This window comes from Cnephaeus nilssonii (genome assembly GCF_951640355.1).
Source record: "Cnephaeus nilssonii genome assembly, chromosome: 18".
Taxonomy (NCBI): Eukaryota; Metazoa; Chordata; class Mammalia; order Chiroptera; family Vespertilionidae; genus Cnephaeus; species Cnephaeus nilssonii.
Window position 1 is genome coordinate 7,489,492 of NC_137089.1, and position 24,916 is coordinate 7,514,407.

The 24,916-nt window shown below is 38.5% G+C and overlaps 2 protein-coding genes across 4 annotated transcripts in view; both read left to right on the forward strand.

The window, feature by feature from the left end:
- Positions 1 to 150: 150 nt before the first annotated feature.
- OTUD6B (OTU deubiquitinase 6B) lies at positions 151 to 17,114 on the forward strand. 2 transcript variants are annotated; one of them, XR_013814965.1, is made up of 8 exons: positions 151 to 285; positions 1,192 to 1,343; positions 3,767 to 3,847; positions 5,486 to 5,798; positions 6,591 to 6,652; positions 9,499 to 9,605; positions 10,364 to 13,793; positions 17,044 to 17,114. XR_013814965.1 is itself a non-coding variant. In XM_079796555.1 (7 exons), the coding sequence occupies exons 1-7, from the start codon at positions 204 to 206 to the stop codon at positions 10,446 to 10,448; spliced, it is 882 nt and encodes a 293-aa protein (XP_079652681.1). In that variant the 5' UTR covers positions 151 to 203; the 3' UTR covers positions 10,449 to 14,845. The 2 variants fall into 2 exon arrangements, 1 of the variants encoding a protein (XP_079652681.1); XM_079796555.1 differs by lacking the exon at positions 17,044 to 17,114 and having other exon boundaries at positions 10,364 to 14,845.
- A 643-nt stretch (positions 17,115 to 17,757) lies between these two features.
- Positions 17,758 to 24,916, forward strand: part of LRRC69 (leucine rich repeat containing 69) — a gene marked incomplete at its 5' end in the record, with an annotated part of 29,412 nt that continues 22,253 nt past the window's right edge. For both annotated transcript variants that reach the window (XM_079796367.1, XM_079796368.1), the window contains one exon: positions 17,758 to 17,940. In XM_079796367.1, coding sequence (XP_079652493.1) covers positions 17,758 to 17,940 — 183 coding nt within the window. The remainder of the gene's footprint in view (positions 17,941 to 24,916) is intronic.

Here is a 24,916-nt window from a genome sequence, read left to right on the forward strand (position 1 = left end):
AGTGCGCATGTGCGAGCATCCGGTTTTTTTTTTCCCCCGCCTCCTCCTTCCAGAGATTCGGCCTATCCGGTTCCGCCTTGAGGGCGGGGCTAGCCCCAGCCTAGCCAATGGCGCGCGGGGTGAGGGGTGAGGGGTGATGGGTGGGAGGCGCCCGCCAGCCGGCGGTGCCGGCTTGTTCCTCAGAGCACGGGCACCCGGTGGCCATGGAGGAAGGCTCGGCAGACGAGTTTGACGAAGAGGAGCAGCTGGTGAGGAGGCAGCGCAGAGAGAAGAAGGAGTTGCAAGGTGAAGGGGACCTCGGCTTCGAATCCGCGTTGTCCCAGACTTCTCCCGAGCGGCCGGTGTGCGACTCCCTCTCGCCTCCGCTGCCCGGAGTCCTTTAACCCTCTCATCTTCAGGGGCACCCCCTTCTCAGCGCTGGGGGCCCCAGCCCCGCGCCCCTCGAGTGTCGGGGTCTGAGACCCTCCACGCCGCCCGGGAGGACGGCCGTCCCGCCTCCCTCCCCGTCTCCCCGTCCCGTTCCTGCCCAGTCACCTGCCCTTGGCCCTCAGGGGCGCTTTTGGAAATACCTCAGTTTGGGGGATTCAGAAGGGGTGCTGGAAAAGATGGAGACACTTCGGTCATTTTATTTTTCTTTGACAACCCTGCCACAGCCAACCCAGGGTTGTCAGTGAGACTTTTTGGAGGGCAGGGCAATTCGGCTTCTTCACGGGGGCTCCTCTGTCCTGGTCGGATTGCTATGATTTTACTCTTGTTTACATAGTTATTTTTTCTGTATCCTCTCCCTTCTCCATCCCCTGAAGCCTTTCTAATGCAGTTCCTCATGTTGTGGTGACCCCCAACCATAAAAGTATTTTCGTTGCTACTTCATAACTGTAATTTTGCTACTGTTCATGAATCGTAATGTAAATATCTGATGGTCTTAGGCGACCCCTGTGAAAGGGGTCGCGACCCACAGGTTGAGAACCGCTGTCAGAGGTCGCTTAAGACCATCGGAAAACACAGATATTTACATTATGATTCATTAACAGTAGCAAAATTACAGTTATGAAGTAGCAACGAAAATACTTTTATGGTTGGGGGTCACCACAACATGAGGAACTGTATTAAAGGGTCGCGGGCATTAGGAAGGTTGAGAACCACTAGTAACCCCTCGATTTTTTTATTTTTATTTTTTGGGTGGATTTCCAGCCAAAATTCAAGGTATGAAGAATGCCGTTCCCAAGAATGACAAAAAGAGGAGGAAGCAGCTCACTGAAGATGTTGCTAAGCTGGAAGCGGAAATGGAACAGAGACACAGAGAGGAACTGGAGCAGCTGAAGCTGACGGCCAAGGGGAGCCAAGTATGTTTCCCTTTGCCCACAGTGCTTGGCAGCGATTGTCCACATAAACTGCTCACCGTATAAAGCCATACATTTGGAGGGAAATGGAATCTCCCAATCCCGCGCATGCATTGCCTTCATTCTTCCTGGGACCAGGTTTGCGTGGTAGTGTGTGTTTTTGTGAGGGAGGTCAGCAAAGAAAGGACACTCTTAAGTATTACTTGCCCAGAAGATGGACAGATTGGTAACGCGGACTAGAGGAAGCTTCGCCCAGTGAAAGTTGGAAGGACAGATGTGTAGTCCCCACATTGCCATTAAGTATGGTTGTAACCTGGGTAAAGTTACCTAAACTTCCTGAGCATAAATTTCTCCACATATACTAATACAAACACCTCTGCTGTTTGAGCAAAGATACTGTTCGCATCAAATGGGACAATGAATCATTTTTAAGGTATAAAAGTGCTTTAGGGACAGGTCGTAATGAATGAAAATTTACTGGTTTCTTGGGTAAATTGGAGCATACTGTCATCATTTTATTATTATAGCTAATATGTGCTGTGTGCCAAGCACTGTGATAAACATATTGCATGCAATATCTCATGATGGTTCTCATAGTAACACATTGAAGTATTACCTATGAGGTAAGTGCAGATGACCCCATTTTCAAGTGGGAAACAGACTCCACGAGATTATGAACATTGTCCTGAGTTCATAGCATCTATTAAGCGCCAAAGCCAGATGTGAATGTTGAATTCTGTTATAATTTTGTATAATGGGGTAGTTTATTACTTGGGTTTTGGATATCAAAGGTCAGACTCCATAACCTCACTCCATTTTGGTAGTCAGAAAGTTTTTTATGTCTGTGCAAAGTTCTCCTGCCATAATTAAATTTTATTTTGTTTGGTTCGTTTTTGGTCTGCTGTTGACAGGGAAAACAGCTTGTATATACTGACTTACAGTGGTTGTTATGTTAAATCTAGTCTCATTTTCTTTAATTTTACTAGCCAGTCATCGAGATCCTGGCCTTCTGTGCCCTTAGATATTTTATTGGCAAGTCACAAGTTTGGTGCTCCAGGTGTTTGTGTTGTCACAATCAGGGTGTTCCTATTTGTCTCCCCATCTTTTTTTTTTTTTTACAGAGAGGAAGAGAGAGGGACAGAGAGCTAGAAACATCGATGAGAGAGAAACATCGATCAGCTGCCTCTTGCACACCCCCTACTGGGGATGTGCCCGCAACCAAGGTACATGCCCCCGACTGGAATCGAACCTGGGACCCTTGAGTCCGCAGGCCGATGCTCTATCCACTGAGCCAAACCGGTTTCGGCTCTCCCCATCTTTTTAGTGAGATAGTTGTGCTTGTTCTCTCAGGCCTTTTCCGTTTTGAAATTTCTTTCCTGGGTTTTCTAGGGACAAAAATCTTTGATGATTAAGCTACATATTAGCCAACTGTTCAAATACAAACTGCCATTTTATTTGGGACTACTAACTTTTTCATTAACTTAAGCTTGTTTCCTTTCTGCAAGCTGCCTGAATTATGTCATTACTTTCTCTTTTTTTCCCAGATGCTTCTCTGTATCTTGCCTATTGTCAGTATGGCAATTTATACATTTTAACAGATTCCTCTGAAAAAATATAAGAATACTAATTTCACTAAAGGTGATAACCACTCTTTGAAATTTTAATCTGATTTTGATATTTTGGTCATTTGGACTATAGCCTTGGAGAGATATTAGAGGCACTGATATGTTGGGTGTGGATGTGTCATACTACAATCTAGCTTCACTTATTTGCAGTAATAAAATACTAGCTACTAATCCTGATAGTTAAAAGTTTAACATCTTTTTTCTCCAGCAAGTACATGATCCCCATTTAATGTTTAAAATTCATTGTAATGTCTTGTTGATATTTATAAGTTAAATTCTACCTATAGTAGATGGGAAAGGATAGTAAAAACTCAACTTGTTCCCAGGGTCAAGAAGCAATGCTCATTAGGTTCTGGTTAATTATGTTAATGCCACATTTGAGGTTAAGAAGGTAGTAATGAACTGAGCCAGCACAGGACCTTGTCTGTCCTATGAGTACTAACATTTAGAGAAGGGAAGGGTAGAGGGCTGAATGCGTTGGTCCTTAAAAGCATTATTTAGATTAATGGAGTGGGCATGCTAAGAAGGAAGAAAAGCATGCAGGGATGAGCATTGTCTTGGAAGAGCTCTAAGGAAAGTTCTTGAGGATCTCGTAAATTTTCTCTTATAAAGAGAGAAAGGAGGCAGAACTATGCTATCTAATACTTTCCTACTGCTGTTATGCAAATTTGAATTAGGGGATTATACGTATTTGTGATTTTCAATAATGTATTGCTCTGATACTTTGAATACTAACTTAAAAGTATTTTTATTAACCAGTTAATGCTTTCTCTCTGTTTATTTTGTGTGGTTTTTTTTTAGGGAGATTTTGATGCTGTTAACATTTCAAACTTGGTTCTTGAGAATCATCCGCCTCGGATATCAAGAGCACAAAAGAGACGGGTATGGAAGTCGTTTCACCAAGTATTTAAGTCAGTGCTGTGTGCTCAAGTACTGTCTTACGTGTCATATAAGAAGAGAGTAGGAAAATAACGATGGAGTTCCTTGTCAAAGGATCTGATCTAACGTTCATGAAATTTAACACACATAACCTGCTGAGTTTCCACTTAGCCTAACCTACCGTAGATGTTCTCAGAACACTTACCTTCGTCTACATTGGGCAAAATCATCTAACAATGACTGCACTGTAGCGTATGGTTGTTGATCCTCATGGTCACTTGCCACTGTCCATCATCATGAAAAAGTATCCTACCACATATTGCTAGCCTAAGAAAAGATCAAATTCAAAATTTGAAGTAAGGTTTTCACTGAATGTGCATGCTTTCCTACTATCATAAAGTCAAAAAAAATCTAAGTTGAACCATCATAAGTTGGGACTGTTTGTAACTATCTTTTTTTCTCCAACCTCAGCTCTTGACACTTTTCTCTGGTATTCTAACTATATGAGCTCTGTTAATCTGTGTGACATATATTGCTTCTGATTTTTCATCTTTCCTAGTCCAGCTGCCAAGAATGTTTTCTCTTTTTCTCCAACCTTCTCATTCTACCTCCTATCCATCCTTCATATCACAAATCTCTCATTAACCCCTCCCCTTCTTTGCATATGCTTTATAGGAAGATTTCGTATGACATTTGAATACGGAAAGCAAGTTACAGAATGTAACGTATACCATTTTTACTAAAAAAAAAGTTTTGTTTTTTTACACATTTTCTATGAGTACATCTATATTTATTAAAATGCAAAGGAGGCCCTGGCCGGGTAGCTCAGTTGGTTGGAATATCCTTCCAAATACGCCAAGGTTTAAGGTTCGATCCCCAGTTAGGGCACTACAGGAAACAACCAAGAATGTATAAGCAAGCAGAACAACGAGTCGATGTTTCTCTCTCTGTCTCTCTCCCTTTCCCCCTTCCCTTCTCTCTCTAAAATCAACCAAAAATAAATAAATAAATTAATTAATTAATTAATTAAAAAAACATATAGGAAAAAAATCTAGAAGGATATACAACAGACCGCTAGAGCAGGTACTGGGATTGACAGTGGTCCTTAAGGGTAATTTTAGTCTTATCTGTAATATTTTAATTTTTTATCTAGAAGAATATTTTTATCTGTTACGTGAATAAAATGTTTGTGTCTGTGTTCACACACGTATTTTCTTCAAAGCTAGATACATATAAGTAGAATTTCTGTTCCCTTCTAAAGGCTTTAGCATGTTAATGTACTACTGGTGTAGTGGTAAGTTACAGAGCTTGGTATGAGCCTGGACTGAAATTGATCAGGTGTGTGTTAAGAACTAGGATAAGCCAGTCTTATGAGAGGACATTGAAATCAGTAAGTACAGTTTTTAGAAACTTGGCATGTAGGCATATAGTTTTTACAAATTTTATATTTTTTCAAGGAAAAACTTGAGGACATTTGTCCTAAAAAGGAGTTCCCAGTATAGAAGACTCTAGGATAGTGCTTATAGGAGAAGGAAGAAAAATGGCAAAATGTTTTAAGAATCTTAACTTTATATCTTCTTAATAAATGTAAATTAGTCCTAATTTGTATGAGTTAACTTTCCTACGTTGTCCTCTTTTTAGGATAAAAAAGCTGCATTGGAAAAGGAGCAGAAAGAAAGAATAGCTGAAGCTGAAATTGAGAACTTATATGGAGCTAGACATGTAGAAAGTGAAAAACTTGCTCAAATATTGGCAGCTAGACAGTTGGAAATCAAACAGATTCCCTCGGATGGCCACTGTATGTATAGAGCCATTGAAGATCAACTGAAAGAGCGGGAATGCCCTCTGACTGTAGCTGCCTTAAGAAGCCGAACTGCTAACTATATGCAAAGCCACATGGAAGACTTTCTGCCATTTTTAACAAACCCTAATACAGGAGATATGTATACTCCAGGTAATTTATTTCTCTTTACTATGTCTTGGTGCTACAGTTGTGGTGGTGGTTATTGTTAAATCAAGTGCCTCCTGAGACAGAATAAGAAAAACTGGTATAATCCTTATGGGGAAAAAGATCTCAAAATTTAGGTAGAATTATTTTCTATAATTTTAATAGATAGTAGTACAAGTTGCTTTACTAGGTAGTTGATACTTTTACGTATTTAATTATTCTGCAGTTAAAATATATTGTTTTATATACAATGCTGATACAAATAAGGTAAATGTTTCCAAAATAACAAGTGGAGGCCCTATTGGATGCTATCTCTGAGAAAGGAGTTTCAACGCATTTGTACTGCTTTTACTCTGATTCTCTTCACACATTCCTTACGATCTTACCGTGGAGCTGATTTTATAGAGGCTGCATTTTTATTCTTTTGGTGTATTCTTTCAGATGCAGCTTTAGGCTTTAAAATACATGTCAAGGTAGTGAATAGGTTGACGATTTGGGGGAGTCGTGGCTTGGGATAAGGAGAGGGAAGTAGGCTTGTTATGTAGTTAAGGTCCTTCCTTGGTTCTCAGACTGAGGGAGGGAAGCAGAAATGCTTTGCTCTTGGATGAAAGGTAGTCGAAAATTGTAGTGAATTAAGTTTGAATCTGTAAGTGGACTAAATTCTGGAGAGTACAGATAGAGAAGGAGGAAGTTCAAATCTTGAGTAGTTTTATTAGAAATTGTAGAAACTATAAAGAGGGATTTTATAACAGGAGTTATGACAATTATTAAGTGCTATATTCTGTTTATTCTCTACAGAAGAGTTTGGAAAGTACTGTGATGATATTATAAACACAGCTGCATGGGGAGGCCAGCTGGAGGTAAGTTTAAATTATTCATAGTGATTGTGGATTGGTAAATTATTTCTAAATCCCAGATATTTTTCAGATGATCCCAGTTTCTTTTTGAAGATTCCTTTTCTTTACTTACTTGCTATCTCTCTACTGACAAAGCATTGACTTGTCGGGAGGTAACATTTTTAGGCTTTTAATTATGTACCTTCAGGAAGGGAATTACAGTTTCATTTTAAATAGCCCAGTGTTTGAGCTGTGGTTGGTGAAGCTAGTGTCGCATCTGCCTTAGTGATTCCATTTGTGATGCTGCTACTGACAATGTATTTGATTTATTTTTATTTTTTTGGACTTAGGAAAGTTAAGAGTTTATTGAGGTACAGTAATGTTTACCCTAGTGGCTCAACTTGATGCAAGTCAGTATTGGAAGAGTAACATATCAATTACATCAGAAATAGAAAACAGTATTTTTATTGAAATTACAAGTCAAGTCCTACCACACAAATCTATTACAAATGTGTCCTGAATTCCTAGTTGATAATGACTGACCGGCTTGTAAGTGTAAGAAAATATACCTTTAGACACTTGTAGGGATTTAAACGGGATCATTTTTTTTTTAGCTCCAATTATTTATCTTACTTTGTTAACTTTGTTTTATTAAAATAAAATAAAACACCTAAGTGGTCCGAGGTGATGAGGCAGCCTGCGTTATTAGAAAGTCAGGAGATGAGAGGGAAAGCTTTGGGTCCTGGCTTCTTCCTCTTCTCAGTTTTGTGACTTTGCAGGAGTTAGTCCACTGTGCTTGAGTTTCCTCATTATTGCATGGGGATAATAAAAACCCTGTGTATACTGGGTAGGTCATTTGTGGACACTAAAGGGCAGGGAGTATATGCATAGAAGTTTGTAAGCTAAAATGCCAGGTGGATGAGTCTAGCAGTCTTATTAATATTGTGTAGTGATTAGGCATCTTGAATAGTTTGTGGCGGCTCTGAGAATTTCATTTTAAGAGCTATGTTATCTAGCCCTAGCTGGTTTGGCTCAGTGGATAGAGCGTCAGCCTGCGGACTGAAGGGTCCCAGGTTCGATTCCAGTCAAGGGCACATGCCCAGGTTTTGGGCTTGATCCCTAGTGTAGGGCATGCAGGAGGCAGCCCATCAATGATTCTCTCTCATCATTGATGTTTCTATCTCTCTCTCCCTCTCTGAAATCAATAAAAATATATATATTAAAAAAAAAGAGTTATGTTGTCTAAAGGTATTCCATGAATGCTTCTGCAAAATCTTACTCTGAGTAGTCCTATATTTGTACCTCTTCTAGTCACCAGAAGGAACTGCCCATTAATTTTGGGTGCCTCTCCTGGGTCTCTAAAACTCAGGCAGTTTTCATAGTAGCTTTGTCACTACTTAAGAAATATTAAAGATGCTTGAACTTTCTTATAAGAATCCCAAGTTAATATGAGAATTAAAGACCGAAATGACTATAAATTCAGAAAAACCTTTTAAAAATCCTTAGAGGACATTTCTCATAAATTGTTCATTTCTGAATCCATTTGAAATAAGATTTGCTGTTTTTGTTTTTTTTTTCTTTTTAAAAATATTTTTTTTATTGATTTCAGAGAGGAAGGGAGACGGAAAGATAGAAACATCAATGATGAGAGAGAATCATTGATCAACTGCCTCCTGCTCGGCCTCTACTGGGGATCGAGCCCGAAACCAACCGGAATCAAACCATGACCTCCTGGTTCATAGGTTGATGCTCAGCCACTGAGCAACACTGGCTGGGCAAGATTTGCTGTTTTTTCAGTGGGGTAAATTTACATTATGATTGACAAAAATTTCTGAAGACTGGAAAGAGATGTTAAGATTTCTTTAAATGTTATTTTAGGTCTGAGAAAAAAGTGCCTCGGAGGAAGATTAAATTAGCCACTGTGAAAACATAGAACCTTTTTCATATTCCTGAAGTAATTTCTTACTTTTGTTTACAACTTTCTAAAAGGACCACATTTTAGACAGATTAATGGGGCAAATACATAGATCAAGGCCCTATATTAAAGATTTTCAAATTTGTTTATGAACTTGCTCAGTTTGCAAGTCATTTTATTTCCTTGTGCATGACTTTAGGCAGGCCTCTTAACTGTTCTCTGCATCAAATTTTAGGTCTTTAAAATAAGTATAATAAAACAATAAAATAAGTATAACTGTATTGTTCCATAATGTTGATTGTATTGCTAACTTATTCATCCACTTTAAGTTCTAATTTTATATTTTGTGGTATAAAATTACTTAAACTTGTGTATTAATTAGATGGAAATTCCATGAAACAGTAGTGCAATTCAGATACATATCTCATTCTATTTGCGCCTTGAAAATTACAGAGCAGTGGCTGTCAACCCTGGTTGTACATTACAATTATCTGAAAAGCTTTAAGAAAAATAAACCTCCTATTCTCCGCTGTTCCCTATTTTTCCCCCTTTCCCTCCAAAATTGTAATTGATTTGGCCTGTTGCTCTAACAATGATTTTTAAAAATCTTTTTATTATGGAAGTTTTCAATTATATTCAAAAGTAGAGAGTCTATATAATGAGCCCAGTCTACCCATTCCTTCATTTTATTTACAATGACATTGATCTAAGAAGCTATCATGTAGCCAGGGCTTGAAACTTCCGCATTTGATTTAATAAATATTTTATTTGTTTGTTAATTTAACAAATATGTATTAAGTGCCTACTGTGGGCCAGGTTCTCAGTGTATAGTGATGAACAGAGAGAATCCCTGCTCTGAATGGTTGCCCTATTCATGAATACCTCAGTAGTTTATGATTTCAATAAGATTTACACTTTTATTTATTTTTATACTAATCCATTTTCTTTCCTATAGCTAAGAGCCCTGTCTCATATTTTACAAACACCAATGGAGATAATACAGGCAGATTCTCCTCCTATTGTAGTTGGTGAAGAATATCCAAACAAACCATTAATACTTGTGTAAGTATCTAGAAATGTCTACTGTTTTGTTTTTCATAATTAAGACAAAAAGGATTATTGAAATATTTTAGGTTGTTGTTAATAAAAAAACACACAAACCTATCCTCAGCAGAACTAAATAAGCTTATTTACTAGTATGTTAAAGGCAATTGTAGAATTAAAAAGCATTGCCAAAATGTGAGATTTAGGTAATTATTTTTGCATATAAGTTAATAATAAAATCATTTCTAAAGGTTAGAAAGTTTTAGGATTAGTTTGAATATTGTTCTGAGTTGACATTAATAATGCTAAAAGTTTCAACAAGTGAAAAAATTGAAATATATTTACGTTGCCTGATTGTTTATTCTTTAGAGATCTTTTTCTTCATATTGTAAAAGTATTTTGCATGATTGAGAAATCTGAAACACAGCATGGAGAGTTTGCTATCAGCTTTAGTATTTATTAGATAAAGCTTCTAAGGTGGTCATTAATGGCTTGAATTTAGGTAAAAATTTTAAGCTTATTGAGTACTCAGAATTTCATTTCCCCCCCTCTAATGATTGTGTTTTACTGGACTTAAACTCAGCAGACATAGTTAGAGATCTTATGCTTTTCACATGCTGTTGAACTTTTTAAGTAATATGCTTATGCAGTTTATCGAATGATACATCTGTGGAGTGATTAATTCAGAGGGCTTGGTGTTATATGCATAATAAACATTTATATACAAAGAAATACCTTTATCAAAATCAGTCATTTCTCTTTTTTTTTTATTTCAGATATATGAGACACGCATATGGCTTAGGAGAACATTACAATTCTGTCACGTGGTTGGTGAACAGACCTACTGAAAATTGCAGCTAGTTTACAAAGTGTTGCACAATTATGTTTTAGTACTGTGTGCCGATATGAGTATTTATACCAAATGCTGGATTGTTACTGAAAAACACAACTACTTTAAATCAGTTTTATGGCATAGCTGCTAATAGGTTTTTTAAAAAAGTGTCAGAGATAAACTTTAACCAGTATCCTCTTTACTGGTATTTTAAACACTTGTAAGTTCATTGTGGAGAGCATCATTCATAGTCCAAGATGCAACCCTATTTGCTTATATTTTTTATTAATATAGGATCCTAAACATTCTGTTGAAATAAATCTTAATGTTTTACTAAAAGCTTTCAGTAACCATTTCAGTGTAATTTTTCTGGAAGATTGCAATAATGTGGGGATGGTGATAGCAAATTTAATTTATCCTGATAAAGAAACTGAGTGCAGTAATCTTGGTATTAGGGAAATTAATGCTGTGAAGCTTTTTATAACCCCATCAAAGTTCAGCCTAGAAGCTTGTTTTAATGATTAAGGATTTTAAAATGTTTTTTTTCATGGGAATCAGCTGTTAAAACTTTAAGAAATGAGACAGATTCAAAATATATATGTGTTCCCTATCAGATTTAAACCTGTAAATAATTACAGATTAGCCTTTTATTTTTGTGTAATTTTAAAGGTCCCAACATAGTAATGTCTGATTGTTACTACTTGCTGTCTGTACGCTTTGTGATGTTTTCTCCTTCACTGCTCAGCTGCTTTGCTTTCCTTGCACTTTTTTTCCACTAAGAAACGATTTGTGACCTCTCTTACCCATTAACTTGTAACTTGTACAAGTTAAAGTAGTAGCAATGTCAAAAGTGTCCAAGGCCAAATATACTTCAAATCCTTCCTCTTTTCCAGTTTCTCTTTCAAAACCTTTCTCTTTTTGCTTCATTCTCTAGGATTAAAAGAAAGCCTTTTTTACTGTTATTTTGTTAGCCTTTTAATGTCACCTTTCCGTAATCTGAAGTATTTGAGAATGTTTGTATCACATGTATGGATCAAGTTAAAAGCCACTCTTTAGGAGCCAGACTGTGTATTAAAAATCAGTATATAATACCTTTTGGTGTGAATGATTTATCTAGCTCAGATTTCAAGTTACACATAAATAATATTCCTTCTAAGAAAATAGTACTCATATATACAAATGTGTCTGATAATTTGATAAAGTATTATGAAAATTAGAATTTTTTGATTAGATATGTTTTTCCCCAATTAGGAAAAGCTTCATTTATCATGAAGTTTTTAATATTTGAATTTTTGCTTTATGGATGCAACTAATTTTTGCAGTTAAATACCAGGTTTATATATTAAAAATGCGGTGTCAATCTCATTGATGATGTGGGAAGCTGGTCAACTATAGCAAGTAAGTACTACATGAAGGTATTCCATTTCAAGGGATTAAAAACCATTCTGCTGCCAAGCAAAATGCATTCTGAAGGCTGCCTGTTTTGAGATCTGAGTTTTCTTGAGGCTCTGAAATTTATAAAATAATGAAATTATAAACTAATTATATTGCTTTTATTTGAAGTAAGGTGTTGCTTTAAAATTAAAAGGTAACCATTAAGAAGTAATAAAATAAGCCCCAACCGGTTTGGCTCAGTGGATGGAGCGTTGGCCTTCGGACTGAAGGGTCCCAGGTTTGATTCCGGTCAAGGGCATGTACCTTGGTTGCAGGCACATCCCCAGTACAGGGTGTGCAGGAGGCAGCTGATCGATGTTTCTCTCTCATCAATGTTTCTGGCTCTCTATCCTTCTCCCTTCCTCTCTGTAAAAAATCAATAAAATATATTTTTTTAAAAAAAGAAGTAATAAAATAAGGTATCATGAAACCTAGTAGTTATTATAAATTCCATCTACATTTAAAGCATTGGAAAATGCCTTACTGGTAGTTGTTTTTTTTTTTTTCTAACAAGATGAGTGGCATTTTTTGATTATAAGTTTATTTTTAATTTGTATAATTTTTTTAAAATTTATATTTATTATTGAAAGTATTACAGATGTCCTCCCTTTCCCCCCATTGTCCCCCTCCAACCCATTCATGCCCCCTCCCCAGGCCTTCCCCACACTTGTCTGTGTCCATGGGCTATGCATATGTGCATATAACTGCATTGGTTAATCTCTTCCCGCTACCACCCCTCTGGCATATGTCATCTTTAAATGGTTGATATGGTTATGAACAGCATTTGTATGGTTAGCTCTGTTTTTTCATAAAACGTTAGATAAAAATCATTTTAGCTCAAACCTAAAATTGAAGTCTTTAAAAAATGGTAGATGTTAATTTAAAAGCAGATATACTAATTTCGTTTGCTGTGTAATGATAATCCAATGGAAGTTTCATAAGCTTTCTTTTGCTTTAACTCAAAAAGTATGTCAGAATTTTGGAATGTGTTAAGTCAAGAATTTTATCTACTTAAATATGTTTACAACTTGTGTAAAGCAAGACAGAGTGTGTATAACTATAGTGAGCAGTATACTTTTGTTCATATTATCTGTTTGCCAAAAGAAGAATAAAAGATGAGTTCAATAAACATTTGTTTAAATTGTTATTCGTTAACACCTTTATATTATAGAAATAGAGAAAACTCAGTTTGTTTTAGAATTATATCCAGCCTATACTTGTATATTGTCCTCACATATAATTGAAAATAATGCAATAACATATTCTTGCATTTAAAAGATTTGGAATAAATATATTATGCCCCAAACTGAATGAGGGAAGTAGTGAAATAATAGCCATTTAAGGCCTGGCTCTTGGAAATCAGGTTGGAATTTTGGATATTTTAAAATAATGAAGGTTTATTTAGGCCTTAGGGCAAGTGACTTGGAATATTTTCAGACTGGTGGGTGTTGAAGAAAAGACAAATGAATAATTAGTGTGCAAGAATGTGAAGCAGTAAGAAGGAAGTTTGTGCAAATTAATGCTGGCACAGATTTGTTAATATATTGTCTTGGTACAAGTTGTCATGAACTAGGTAAAGGAGCAGATCAGTTGTTTTTTCTGAGAATTTAATTAGCAATTTTATACTGTTTTTGCTCATTGAACAAATGAGAGTGTTTTTTCTTCCTGTCAAGTATGTTTTAACATAATCGATTCTTCTACTTTGTCTTGCTTAAAATAGTCTCTCTGCATCTTGTAGAAATAATAGAACTAATGGGGTTTCTAATTCTTTTTTCAAGGTAAGATTTAGGAAGCAAAGTTCTTGTCCTTTATCCCATTGTTTTTCCCTCCTACTTGAAGGCCTTTGAGCCCAGCCTGCTTCATCTAGCTACTGTCCTCCTGTCTTCAGCTTAAATAGCACCTACCTTGGCAAGCTACCCAGAATCCTGCCACCCGGGTGGGTAGGTACCCACTTAATGCATTTTTCTAGTGACTACTCACTTGAAATTAGCTATTGTATTTAGTTTGTTATTGTTGTTTATTATTGCTGTTATCTTCTCCTAGTATTTAAATGCTTAGAAATAACTTGTTCACTATTATAATATTCAGCACATTGCCTGGCCTGTATATTAAGTGCTTAATAAATGTTTGTTGACAGTCTTAAGATCAGTTGAAAGTACAGTATATGACTGAGGAATTGTCATTAGGTTAATGGACTTTTAGGAAAAGTGAGAGATACTGACTGACAGTGCTTCTTCATAAAAGGGCTGCTTTCTAATTTACCTTGCCTTTGAATGAATTCTTTTTTTTTTTTTTAATATCCTTTCATTGATCTCAGAGAGGAAGGGAGAGGGAGAGAGAGATCGAAACATTAGTGATGAGAGAGTCATTGATTGGCTGCCTCCTGCATGCCCCCCACTGGGGATTGAGCCCACAACCCCAGCATGTGCCCTGGACTGGAATCAAACCTGGGACCCTTCAGTCCGCAGGCTGACGCTCTATCCACTGAGCCAAACCAGCTAGGGCTGGATGAATTCTTAAAACTTTTGTTCTTTTGTGGAATGGAACTCAAGGGAGCTTCCTTTTTTCTTAACTTCTGATAGTGTGTTATGGTTAATCTATACCTTCATGTGTTAGGACAATTTGATTTTAATGAACCTGTTAAATATAAAGATCCTTTAAAATAAGTGTACATACTAAAAATATATTAAAAACATTGTTAATATACTTACCATGAAGTTTATAGTTGTCTTATTTCATTATAATTGGTATGATGGTATGTCTTACTGAAACTCACTGCCTTTCTGCAAGATTGCTGAATATATCGATTCTTTAAACAGGGATGACTTACAATCCTTCTCCTGATTTTTCTTCTATCACTCTTGTCTTGACAAAAGGAAACACATATTTATGTTTATAATCTTAACAAATACAGTAGCAACATGGGGATTAATGAGAACCTGAATGCATGAGTTTGATGAGCAAAAATAACGACCTTGTTTTAACTAACTGTTTTTGAAACAGGCATTTCTCCCCCCATGAAATCAGAAAGGCTTACCCACCTACCTCAGAGTGTTGGCTTTGTGAGCTGGGTAATTCCTTGTTGTGGAGGCTGCGCTTTATAAGATGACCAGCAGCATTTCTGGTCTGTACCAACTCAGTGCCAGCAGCAGATGTGAGGGGGGGATATCGCCACACATTGCTATTCATTGAATCTTGTGGTTTTGAACTATATATCTTCTTCAACCAGTACCTATGTTTAAGCCTCCACTACTCCAATAAATCTGCTTCTACAACTAGTCCCAGTGACCACTTACCTGTCCTTATCTTATTGGAAATGTCTGCTGCATTTCACAGTGGACTGCTTCTTGAAATTCTTTGACTTTTCATAACACTACACCTTGCTGGTTCCTCCTCCTTAGTCTTAGTCTTTGTTCTGGGCTGTGCCTCTTCCTCTGACTTTCTTTCAGGTTGTTACCCTTGATCAGTGGTCGGCAAACTCATTAGTCAGCAGAGCCAAATATCAACAGTATGACGACTGAAATTTCTTTTGAGAGCCAAATTTTTTAAACTTCAACTTCTTCTAACGCCACTTCTTCAAAATAGACTCACCCAGGCCGTGATATTTTGTGGAAGAGCCACACTCAAGGGGCCAAAGAGCCGCATGTGGCCCTCGAGCTGCAGTTTGCCGACCACAGCCCTTAATCATCTTTTTCTCACTCTATACCAGAGCTTCCCAATCAGAGGGCTGAATGTGGCCCAGAGGTATATTTTATTTCGACCATTAAGTGATTTAAAGAAAAAAAGGTCTGTTAGTTGGTAGTGTTTAAGAACTGGGAGATTTCACTTAAAAGCCATATTTCTGGTTTAAAAAAAAAAAAAAAATTGAACGGTCAGCACCACAGGGCCAGGACTTTGTCTTGTCAGCATTCATCATTGCAGTCGTTAGGGCATGCAGATTTTCTGTTCATTTCCCACCATTCCTACCAGGTCTGCTAACTTCCATTTCATGCCTCGGGCAAGAATGCCCATTTCCCGAGCCAAAGTATTGCTTAGCATTATCTTCTACTACTCCCCTTTCTGTTCCTCTTTTGCTTTCATTCCATCCTTAATTAGACTTTTGTATATGATTAGTTATCTTATTGGACCTGGCTTTACCTCACTTCTATTTTTCACTGTTTCTACTTTTTAATTTAATTATTTTCTTCTGTTTTCTTGTTTAATTTTTGCAGAAGCTTCAAAAAACTATGTGTAATGTGTATGCATCTGTGCATGTGTAAGTAGAATCTCAGGTTCATCCAACCTAGTAGTAATCAAATATTGGTCTGTAAGTTGAAACCATTGGTAAAATAAGAAAATTTAATATGAGATAGTGATATTCTTTTAGCAGAGGGGTTAAAATGTCTTTTTTTAAAACAAAATTGGGGTGGCAGTAGATGAGAGAATTTTTTAAGTGCTTTTACTTGCCAGAAGTAAGAGTTGGTAGCTGTATTTTTCACAGATTGCTTCCTGTTTTAAAGTCTGTAAACCCCTAACATATTTCTTTTCTTTTTTTTAAATTTCTTTATTGATTAAGGTGTTACATATGTGTCCTTATTCCCCCATTAGCGCCCCCCCCAACATATTTCTAATCTCATGACCAACTGAGAATTCTTTGTAGAACGTCTCTGACAGATCTCACCTAGCCCCTCATATTGAGAGTGCACTCAGGTATCTAAGCAGATGAAGTAGTGATTGATAACAAGATGGTGAATGCAGGTGGCCGTAGGGAGACAAGGCCTTGGCATAGGAGGAGTATGTTAGCACCTTGTATTAGTCCCAAGGACAGAGTTATGCTTGCATGCTTGAGATTTGTTAACAAAACAGCAATCTGAATTTAAATGTCTGTGAGGTTGTACAAAAGAAAACATAATTACTCTTATGTAATGAGCATTTACTGTGCTAAGCAGTGTGCTAAATGCTTTACATAAGCAAGCTTATTCATTCCTCACAGAAGGCAGGGGTTGGTATAGTCATTCCTGTTTTATAGCTAATGGGAATGAGACTCAAAGAGGTTGAGAATGAACAACTTCCTAAGCCATAGGGCTATTAAGTGGTGAAGCTGCCCCTAGAAGGTGGGTCTTTGAGGATTCAAAGCACTTTAAATCAAAACTTCCATTTCCAAATTTAAAAAGAAAACCAAGAGAAACACAATATTCTTCTTTATTACAGGAGAGAATTTCTACAGATTCTAATACACGAAGCACCTGCTCATGTTTGGAGATGTTTACCACAAGTCAGAGTAAATTTAATCACAAAATAAGCTTGCCAAATGGAAGTCTAAAGGTGAAGCCAAGGGCATGACTAGAAAACCCTTTGTTAAATTCTGGATATATGGGAACAGGTAACTTGTCTTTTTAGTTGATAGGCCTTCAGATCAAGATACCTGGTAAATGCTGCATTTTTTTTCCTTGATCAATTTTCAGACTTATGAATTGGTTCCCTAGCGAGCCCCACTATAATCAATGAGTTTCTTTTATTTTAAAAATACCATTATGAATCCTTACATGTTCATGTACTAGGCCACTCTGATTATTTTTTCTGATCCTCAAATTTTCTGATTTTAGACCAGTGATGTTCCTTATAAGTTGGCTTTCATGTTCTTGGATCTCCTTAGTCTTCAATTACTTCCATATCTCTGGCATAAGGATATCCTTGGCTCATCTTGTACATTTTCTACCCCAAGCCTGGAATCAGCTATTTCCCCTCCCTACCTCTTACTCAAGAAACTGTCTGATGCCTCCCACCTTCTGGATGGTAGATCTCAGAATGTTTTTGTTTCCATGACACAACAACAATTCTGCAATTAGAGATTGTAAAGATACCAAATAAGGAACTTATTTCCTAATGTGTGACGTATCCTTTTTCTATCGCTCTTCCAACTTCATGGAAGAAAAGTTGTTCGTTAGAGCAGTAAAGGGTGGTAAAACCACGAAGACCATTACCTTGAATGGGAAGAAGATGAGGAAGATACCCTCAACAATAGGAAACCTGCCTGGCCTGAAGGTTCTAAACCTTCAGAATAACCTAATCTCCAGCGTGTGCTCAGAGTTAAGCACCTTGACCCAGGTGAGGACGAGTTTATCTTCTGGGATTAAGGGTCAAAGAGGTGAGAGAACAATAGGCTTTGAGATATGGAGATTTGGTTTCTTGAAGACATCCTGTGGATCCTTGTTAGAGAGGCACCTGGAGGTGTCCTCCCTTAGGAATTCCATGTGGTAGTGGAAGAAGTTTCATTTTGTTCATGTTTTCTTGGGAGCACATCTGGACTCAGGATTAGGTATCTGCCATACTCATCTTTCTGGAGGCTGTCTTCTGGAAAGGCTTAGGAGTCTAGATCTAATTGTCTACCTTGGGGGCTCCACCTGAAAGTGCATTTGAGGATCCTTAAAAAGCTGTGCATCCTGGGGACTCTCCTGAAGCTTTTGCCTATGGAATGAAGAGACATATGGGGTATTGGAAGGGGGTTTCTTTTTAGTTTCCTACAGCAGGCTGAAATTTTCAAAGTATTTGTATTGATTTTAGAGAGGAAGAGAGAAGAAACATCAATGATGAGAGAGAATCATTCATTGGCTGCCTCCTGCACGCCCCCCCACACAGGGATTCAAGCCCAAATCCAGGCATATGCCCTGACCAGGAATTGAACCGGGGACCTCTGGGTTCATGGTTTGATGCTCAACCATTGAACCACACCGACCAGCTACAGCAGGCTGAACTTTGAAATGGAGTATTGTCAGGGAATGGGAAGGAAGGGACACTCATTTCTTTTGAAGTAGTTTCAAATCAGTTATATTCATTTTTAAAAGTAAGGTATGATTTCTTATTTAAAAGTAAGGGCTGAGCTGAGCCCGCCCTTTACTTAAGGCAATGACATTGTTTAGCTGTTCATGAACTCATAATTTTTCTTATATATAGTCTCCAAGGTTGTGGAATTTGAAAAAAAAATTCCCTTTATAATGGGAGTTCTAGAACCATCCTATATAATAAAGAGCTAATATGCTGATTTAACTGGACGGTGGAATGACCTGGAACTACCAGTGGGCGGGGGACTGGGCCACAAGGCAGCCAGGGCTGCAAGGGCCTACTCTTGCACGAATTTTGTGCATTGGGCCTCTAGTCTTGTATGAAATATGCTGGAAACACTCAACAGATGAATATAGATTATTTACACAGTTGAGAAATACTGCTCAGTCATTTTCACATTTGCTAATAAAAGGGCAGATGAGAGGTTAAGAAGAGAGAAAGTTACACCCTAGCTAGTTTAGCTCAGTGGAAAGAATGTTGGCCTGTGAACTAAAGGGTCCCGGGTTCGATTCCGGTGAAGGGCACATACTTCAGTTGCAGGCTCAATCCTCTGGTGGAGGCAACCAATCAATGTGTCTCCCTCACATTGATGTTTTTCTCTCTCTGTGTCTCTCCCCCTCCCTTCCACTCTCTCTAAAAATCAATGGACAAAATATTCTCAGGTGAAGATTAACCAAAAAATAAAAATAAAGTAGTACATTATGGTTTAAAAAGAAATGAGAAAGTTTAGAAAGCTGCAAAGAACCCTGAATGTGAATTTGGAGCCCTGGACACCTTAACTGGGTTAGCCACTTACCAGCTAAATATAAGACACTTAATCTCCTTGGGCCTCAACTCTGCCTTCATTTATTGAATCCAAACAAAGGATTGAGCACCATTTGTGTCTCAGGCACTAGGAACTGGTGACTCATCAACAAACAGGATGGATGAAAATCCCTGCCTTCATGGAGCTTAAGTCCTTACGTTCTAGTCAGATGAGATATAAGAAACAAATAAGCAAAACAAATAGGATGTGAGAAAGGGATCAGTGCTAAAGAGAAAGCAGAGAAAGCGGGCAGGGCATGTTATGGCATTTGGCGGAAATACTAATGAATGACCTCTGCTACACACTGTCCTTGTGGTCTTTGTTAACTTGGTGATTTGTATGTCATAGTTCAAAGATACAAGAATTCTTATTCTAACAATTCTATATAATAAAGGTCAATATGCAAATGGACTGAACAGCGGAACTAACCATCAGGGGGCAGATGCTCAATGCAGGAGCTGCCCCCTGGTGGTCAGTGCGCTCCCACAGGAGGAGCACTACTTGGCCAGAAGCCCTGAGCCTCTCCCGCCTCTGCGGCAGTGCTAAGGGTGTCTGACTGCTGGCTTAGGCCCACTCCACGGGCCTAAGACTGTGAGAGAGTGCAGGCCGGACTAAGGGACCCCCCCCTCTTCCCCTGAGTGTATGAATTTTGTGCATCAGGCCTCTAGTTTTCTATAAAATCCCTAAATGGATTCTTTTTTTTTTTTTTAAATATATTTTATTGATTTTTTACAGAGAGGAAGGGAGAGGGAGAGAGAGTTAGAAACATCGATGAGAGAGAAACCAATTAGGCGCCTCCTGCACACCCCCCACTGGGGATGTGCCTGCAACCAAGGTACATGCCCTTGACCGGAATCGAACCTGGGACCCTTGAGTTCGCAGGCTGACGCTCTATCCACAGAGCCCAGCTGGTTAGGGCCTAAATGGATTCTTGAAATGTTAGTTTGAACTCTTGCCTGTGTTGCTACAGGCCATACTCTTTGTTAATAATGATATCTTGCTACCACTTTATATATATATATATATATATATATATATATATATATATATATATATATTATGCTTGCCTTTTGGACTAATATTTTTTTGTCATTGGAGGAAGTCCAGTTGGCCCCAATATACTGATCTTGGCCATATTTTGCACAGAATGCACCATTCATATTGTCTTGATATTTTTAAGTTTCTAAAACAAAAAAAGATACTTTTAAATTTCTGCACTCACAAAATGGTATCCAATAGAATAACAACATCAACAATTTAGTGAGAACCAGGCACAATGCTAAGAACTCTGTTCATTTTTAAGGAAGTTATTGCCCTTACATTGTTAATAAAACACGGTTCAAGAATAGGTTAAGTCACTTGTCAAGGTCACTCAATCAGGGACTACATCTATAACATGAGGTCTCTTTTGAGGTTACTTTCAGCTCTGTTATTTTATTCTATACACTTAGTGTGAGATTTACAAGGGTGTGGTGGTCAATTTATAGTACCTAAAAACAAAACTGTGTTGCCTAAAGATGGCAGGTTTGAACACTACATGAATTATCCCCACCTCTTATTTGTTTACATAGCCATTCTTTTAACAAATTAATCCTCTTGTGCCTATGTTGATTCTGAGGATACAGGTGTGAATAAAAACAACAGTCCCTGTCTTCATATTTGGGGATTAAATCAAATGTTAGTATATATAAAGCTCAATGCCTGGCACATAGAAACTTTTCAGTCAATTATTGTTGCTATTATGATTAGTGTATGAATGTATTATGTGTATGTATGTGCTTATTTGTGATCATTCTTTTTTTATTGATTAGAGAGGGAGAGAGAGAGAGAAAGAGAAACATTGATGTGTGAGAGAAACATCAATTGGTTGCCTCTTGCATGTGCCCTGATCAGGGATCAAATCCTCAACCTGGGTATATGCCCTGATGGGGAATCAAACCCGCCATTTTTTGGTGTACAGGTCAGTGCTCTGGCCAAGTGAGCCACACCGGCTAGGGTTATATGATAATTCGGAGCAATAGAAAATCTCTTTTGAAAATATACAGCACATTGCTATAGATAGTGTAGTGTAGAAGTTAGGAGTATAGGCCATAGCGTGAAGGTATGTTATTTCACCATATATGGTAGCTTGGACCACAGATCCTTTTCTGTAAAATCAAGGGTATTGTGAGATCCAATGAGACAATGTATAAGGCTGCTTTGTATTGTACATATTAAATACTATTTAAATGTTAGTGTTGTCATTAATAAACCAATCAATACATTTTCTTCTCAAACTTCTTGTCCTCTCCTACGTATAGAAAGATTGCTACACATTAAACCTAGATTTCATTATCCAAAGGCATCAGTGGACACTGAGATGCTTATCTCACATCCAAGATGTAAGAGAACACACATATTTATTTCAAGGCAGGCCACAGATAGGTTACAACTTAGAGGTATGAGTGGGCCAATGTAATCAGATAAATCAAATTTAGGAGGAGTTGGGATAGACACTATTTAAGGCAAGTATACACAGATGCCAAAAAAACTACAGAGAGGTTGAAAACACTTAAGGAAATATTGGGTAAAGAAATCCCTCGTCAGCTGATTATTTGGGCAGCTGTTTATATGTAATCCAACAGGGTTGATTAAAGGGAATTTAAATGATAGCACATTCCATTGTATTGCATTCTTCAGCTATGTAATGCTATGTTTAGGCAGTGATGATTACTACTATTAGAGTGATTGCAATGAGATATAGCTGGAAAGTTGCATCTAAAAGGAATTTTGAGAATGGAATTTGTTGACTGAATGTAGGTGGAGAAAAAGAAGTCCTAGGTGATTTCAAAGTGGGGCTACCATAGGATTACAAGAACGATGGGTGTGTTAGCCAAAGTGCAGATGGGAAAAACAGAACTGGTTTGTCCGGTTTTAGATTTTGAATTTCAAGTGACAACATCACATTCACTTGAGATGTCTTTTGAGTCCAAACCATCACGATGCAATTTTTTCAGGGATAACTGCATTTAAGTTAAGAAAATAACTCAATTGTCTAAGTCTTGGATGTGAGTGATCTCCTTGACTGTTAACTTAGCAGTTTTTGTTGTCACAGACAAAATTAATTATGTACCAACAATGTGCCCTGCTGATCAGAGTGGATGCCAGGTTAGGCTGCATTAATCCTACCTAATAATAGACAAATATGCAAATTGACCGTACCTTCGCTATGCCCATGATTGGCCAGGAGGCGCGGGGGCGGGGGGACTCGGGGTGGCCAGGGTAGCTGATTGGGCCAGCGGGATGCTGAGCTGCGTCGCCAGCAGCGGCACGAGCTCAGCGTCTGTGCCATGGCTGTGCTGCGGCACAGAAGGGGCCTCTGGGGCAGCGAGCTGACGTCCCGCCTCACGGACCATCAAATGCGGGGGAGCTGAGTGCCTGAGCGGACAGTCACTCAGCTCCCCTGCAATCAGAAGCAAAAGTGTGGGAGCTGGGTGCCTGTCCGCTCAGGCACCAGGCCTTTCAGAAACCTCCGCCACGCCGGAGGCTTCTGAAAGGCCTGGTGCACCAGCAATCGAAAGCGAAAGCGTGGGAGCTGGGTGCCTGTCCGCTCAAGCACCAGGCTTTTCAGAAGCCTCCGCAGCGCCGGAGGCTTCTGAAAGGCCTGGTGCACCAGCGGACAGGCACCCAGCTCCCCCGTGATCAAAAGCGAAAGCATTCAGGGGACCCTACACGTGCATGATTCAATCATGCACTGGGCCTCTAGTATAAGTATAGTCATCCACCTGAGGGAGATTCTGTGATCTCACCAGCATCTATACTGAGACCACATTCCCTGTCTCAGCCAAGGTGCCATGTTTTCTTACAAAACTTAGAGAGTGACCAGGATGGTGAGGGGTATGCAAATTATGTCCTGAGGAAATTGGTTAAGGAAGAATGGAACACATTTAGGGGAAATATGATAGCAATCTTTAACATTTTGAAAGACTGTTATATGGGGGGTGAAACTACTTTTATGATTGCTGTGGGGAAAATTGGGTAGATGTTTCAGAGAGCCTAAATATAGAAAAATAAATAAAAATTTCTAGCAAAATAAAAAAGCTACCCATTATTGTGTCATGAGGAAGATATATAATTGCCCATTTGCATTTTATATGATACACTAGATGACTTCTAAAAGTTCATTTTTCTCTGGGTTATGAGTCCATGAGAAACTATTTAATAGCCATGGTGTATTTCAATCTATAGCAATATGCCACATTCAAGGAATAGAAGAGTTACACTCTGAAAACACCAGCAGAACTTCATTCTATATACAATTATTGAAGTAATGTAGGTTTTAAATTAACCCAAGTAGATGTCTCTTATATGACTAAAGTCTACCCTTGGGGACTGCCCATAACCTTAGAGAGTGTTACTAATGCAACACTGTCCTGCTCATTCTGGATGCTTGCTATTTCTGAAAGCCTTGTGAGTAAAACAGCATTGAGAGTAGCCTTGCCAAGGCATCCGTCTCACTGCCTTCCTGCAAACATCACCTCCTCAGAGAGGTCTTCCTTAATGACAGCCCGAGTTACTTTCCATTCCATTATCCTGTTTTCTTTCCTTTATATGTAGCACTTAGCACTAACAGAAATTATTTGTGTACTTATTAGTTGTCTGTCTCATTTCCCAATGTATAAGCACTATGAGAGAGGGAATTTTATGTGTCTTTTTTAACTGTAGTATTTAGAATAGTACCCAGGTACACAGTACACATATAACAAACATGATTAAAGTAATGGAACATTTAGATTGGGTCTTGAGGTATTTCTCAAAGGCAACTCATTTTTTTTTGCTAAGGTGTCTCTGGACCTTTCTGTATAGTTTATGTAAGCTATGCTGGAGCTCTGACATATTTGCCACGGTGAGAGAGGATAACCACCTGGTCTTTCAGATACCTTTATGACTTTGAAGGTTATCAGTGAATCTTTTTTTATTGATCTTATTCCATCAAGAATCATCCCAGTTCCATTGACTTCATCTTAGTTTTAACTGAAATCCTTTAAATGTTGAGGTTATCAGTTGAACTCTCTTCATCATCTAATGTCATATTCTTGGTGGTGTTGCTCAGAATTTCACATGGTAGCCTTTTTAGCCAAAGAGCTATATAGTTAACTAGAAGCCCGGTGCATGAAATTCATGCACTTCGGGGGGGGGGGGGAGGCGGGGGAGAGTCCCTCAACCCTGCCTGCACCCTCTCGCAGTCTGGGAACCCTCGGGGGATGTCTGACTGTCAGCTTGGGCCTGCTTCCTGTGGGGAGCGGGCCTAAGCCAGCAGTTGGACATCCTTAGCAGTGATGCAAAGGTGGGAGAGGCTCCCGCCACTGCATTCACCAGCCGTGAGCCCAGCTTCTGGATGAACGGTGTTCCCTCTGTGGGAGCGCACTGACCACCAGGGGGTAGCTGCTGTGTTGA

What these genes read in the sequence shown, in the direction of transcription:
- OTUD6B (XM_079796555.1), top strand. Translation starts at nt 204, where the DNA reads ATGGAGGAAGGCTCGGCAGACGAGTTTGACGAAGAGGAGCAGCTGGTG. An exon ending in AGAGAAGAAGGAGTTGCAAG is followed by an intron (nt 286 to 1,191) that starts GTGAAGGGGACC and finishes GTGGATTTCCAG; the next exon opens with CCAAAATTCAAGGTATGAAG. An exon ending in AGGAGATATGTATACTCCAG is followed by an intron (nt 5,799 to 6,590) that starts GTAATTTATTTC and finishes TATTCTCTACAG; the next exon opens with AAGAGTTTGGAAAGTACTGT.